Raw genomic sequence first — 3788 nt, forward strand, 5'->3', positions numbered from 1 at the left:
AAATGGGGTCAAAACTTTCAACCTTGGTTTCCTTTAGCATTGTTCACTATTGGCACCATTACCCATACGGTTTGGGATATTACTTCCCTTTGTTTTATGTACGCCATTTTATACATGTTTAATTAAATGAAAGGTTGCAATATTTCAAGTATCAGATATTTAATGTTTGTTTATGTGCCTGGTTATCATTGACCCATTTTGAATTGTTTACAAATACCAAGTACGTTACATTAAGCGTAACCTAAAAGGATCGAGAACTTATCTATCTGTTCTGGGAGGTTTTCAAGCTCGGCTTTTATAAAAGGTACGTTAGCTTTTTATGAATAATGTTACAATCTGTTTTACTATTAATGTAGATTAATTGGTGTATTTGTTCTTGTGTTAATGTGCAACTGTGAATTCGAGCACAGTGTTAGGTGAATTGAAATGAAAGAACCCAAATATCTAATAGATATATACAGTCTGTAGAAAATCTCGGTTGCATATCTATATTATAAAAAAATATGTATATATAATAATTATTAAAGTACACCGAGTACCATCGTCGGATACCCACGATTGATAAACATGTCACATAACTGTTAATGGTTCGGCCGTGGGTATCCGACGATGACCGAGTACAGCATGAATTATATTCATGCATATAGATCAACTATATTTAGTTCGTTATTTGTCAATAAGTAAATGTTATGTTTCTTGACATGCTCATAATTTTAATTTCTAACTTCAGTACACTTTAAATTCAACAAATGAAATGATATATTTCAAGAATATGTTTAGGGTATAAAACTGACTATTAAAAAGTATAGATCATTTCACTAGAATTCATGCCAAGTTAGTATAGCAGTGATGTCGCAATAAATTGCCAAACGTATTTAAATGTTGCAGATCCTCGATTCACAATTTATTCGCTTAAAAATGCTTCATTTATCAGATTCGATGACCATGTAAAATGTTTGGACGATTTCTACCCTTTCGGTTCATCTGTACGTTTTTATGCAAACTGAACAAACTGCCTTATTTGAACACCTACGTTCTCCTCTATCAATAAAGTGAAACATTTTATGCATTTTATGGCATTTTACTTACGACCCGTTTTACTGTATACATCACAAAACAAACATTTCACTCTAACTTTATAAATTGTGTACAATTTAAGGATTATTTATAGATTATAAGATTGATAATACTAGTATTCACAATTTCATTAACATTTCAGGTGTAACACTCGTTTTCATCGTCATTTCTCTTTAAAACGAGGACTATTTAAGAATGTCTAGTCTGGAAATTGGGTCGACATTAGATCAAAATTCTACTGCAAAGTTTTTCATTGAATACAAAGGGTTTTTCAGCAATCATCTTGCACATGGTATTATAGCTCTTCATAGGCTTGGAGTCCCTAACGAGCGAATCGAAAGATTCATTAAATGGTATTCTCCGAAATTAGAGTCTACAGCATCTGACGCCGCCGACGACCGACCTTTCGAAGAGCTAAAAGGTCAGCGTTCTGCTTATTACACAATATTAAAGCATTACGAAAACTTGCTGAGAGAAAAATACAAAACGGTCGACGAACTTATTAAACACGAGTACCCGGACGTGTCAAAGGGTCTTTGTGGTTCGGCATTGCACGGAACTATCCATCTTGGGTATGGTTATTCCGTTCAAAATGAACGAATCATCTTGGAAGGCTTAGCGTATACGTACCACTCATATCGGCCAATTGTCATGACAAAGTCGGAAGAGGATTTTGCAGCGTTCGGCAAAGGCACTGTTGACATCACTGAAGCCCTTAAAAGTCTTCATGTGAAGAAATATCTCTCCATTAAGGTCGACGCAGCTATAAAAGAAGAAAGATGGAAGCCCTTAAAAGTGAGTAATTTTCAGCTACGAGTGTTCTACATGTTAACAGACCACGGCGATTTCCTCACTGACATGGTTCTCTCCCTTGCCTTTGGACCGGAAGTAAGAGCCGCGGACGGGTCTCTGGATCCAGTTAAATTTGGCAGGCGACTTGTATATCTGAGTATGACAGTTTATGCTCTGGCAGCAAACAGAAATGATTTCTCTCTTCTCCATGGTGTCACGTGTGCTTGGGGCCTTCATATGATTATACCATTGATGTCAAAAGAGAACGGGATAAAAACTGTAAGAGATTACTTGACCGTACTCCTTGCCGTATATGTTGCATCGGGGTCGCCGGAACTAACCGTTCCTCTTTCTGAAAATGAGTTCACTGATAAAGACTGGACTGAACATATTGCCAAAACTGTTGAAGTTGATAGAGACGAGCACTGTTACAAGCTCGTGCAGGTTTGTTACGAAATGGCGAAGGACGCTCGAGAACACGGCGAAGATCCAAAAGTTTACAGTCAAGCTGCAAAATCTGCCATAGATCATGAGTTGTATTTTTACACAGGATGATCAATAGACTTTCGTCAAATGTGCTAAGGAACATTTACACTTCAGTCGATGGAATAGCTATTGTGTTAATTATATTGTCACATTGTAACTTCCAAGTAATATACATGTAAGTCCATACTTTTATTATCTGAATGTATGACAACTGATTACAGTCGGCATCGTACTTGCGTCCACCTTTATTAAGCGACATTTTTATTAAGCGGCCACATAAAATCCCTCCCGATGATTTTTACTATATAAATTAATTCCATTAAACGACGATTTTATATCGCGGCCAGCGGCCACTAAATGTCGGCCCAAATGTACAAAATTCAGTGTTAAAGTATCTATTAAACGGCCGTGACAAACAATCGTCCCTACGGACATTCTCACCTGTGTAATTAGCGAGTAGGTTTGAACAAACAAATATTTTTCATGGTCATTGGTCTTAAAGTATCTATTAAACGGCCGTCAATTAGACCGTCACAAATAATTGTCGTTTAAAAACGAATTGAATAACAATTGCAATCGTTTTAAAATCGGAAAGAAAGAAACAGTTTTCCGATAGTAATATTTATTGTGACATATTTTGTCAGAGCAATAACGTATCACAACACCGCATTGGCACAGTTTTGTCATGTGCTCAGAGTGACCTCCCTTCAAAAAAAAAATCGTCGGAACGAGCGAAAAAATGACATACCCAATGATACCGGATAAATTGAATGAGGAAATCGTGCAGGGAATTGAGTCTGAGTAAATAGCAAATGCCATCGTTTGTAGTCGAAATAAAATCGTGAAACGTAGTGGACTAAACATTACAGAACCGAGCCTTTCATTGCTGATGGTGTAGGTGCTCATCTGATGCTTTATAAAAAAACATGTAGTACCCCATTAAATATGACACTTCGACAAAAAAAAATAATAAAATAAAATAAAAATAATGATAAAACTTTAATTTTTTGAAATCGGGGTAGTGTGAAAACTAATTGCTGAAAAAATCAAGAAGTTTAAAACTCATTGCGATGATTTGAAAGTATGTTCAGCAGGAGATGTGTATGAACATATTAATAATATATGACAATATGCTTTGTTTCAAGGTCAAAATGACCTGTTAATAGTATTATGAGCGTAGATCACATTTGTACATAAGTTCTACTTAAAAAAACCCAAACACATATTGATGACTTTTTTAAACGAAAGGCATAAATGTAATTATGAAACTGTAATACAAATAAATCATATTGTACAATTTTTGTTTTTATATTATATCTATGACTTGTAACATAAAAAAGTCTCGAATTTTCCAGAATTCTATTGAGAGACCACTTTATTAAGAGGCCACTTTTTGGCAGACCCTTGAGTGGTCTCTTAATACAATGTCGACT

The 3788-nt window shown here is 35.4% G+C and overlaps 1 protein-coding gene across 1 annotated transcript; it reads left to right on the plus strand.

The window, feature by feature from the left end:
* Nucleotides 1–147: 147 nt before the first annotated feature.
* Nucleotides 148–2568, plus strand: LOC132748170 (uncharacterized). The gene is made up of 2 exons (XM_060737725.1): nucleotides 148–304; nucleotides 1220–2568. The coding sequence occupies exon 2, from the start codon at nucleotides 1273–1275 to the stop codon at nucleotides 2422–2424; it is 1152 nt and encodes a 383-aa protein (XP_060593708.1). The 5' UTR covers nucleotides 148–304; nucleotides 1220–1272; the 3' UTR covers nucleotides 2425–2568.
* The last annotated feature ends 1220 nt before the right edge of the window (nucleotides 2569–3788 follow it).

This window comes from Ruditapes philippinarum, unplaced genomic scaffold (assembly GCF_026571515.1).
Source record: "Ruditapes philippinarum isolate M1 unplaced genomic scaffold, ASM2657151v2 ctg3175_1_1_1_1, whole genome shotgun sequence".
Classification (NCBI taxonomy): Eukaryota; Metazoa; Mollusca; class Bivalvia; order Venerida; family Veneridae; genus Ruditapes; species Ruditapes philippinarum.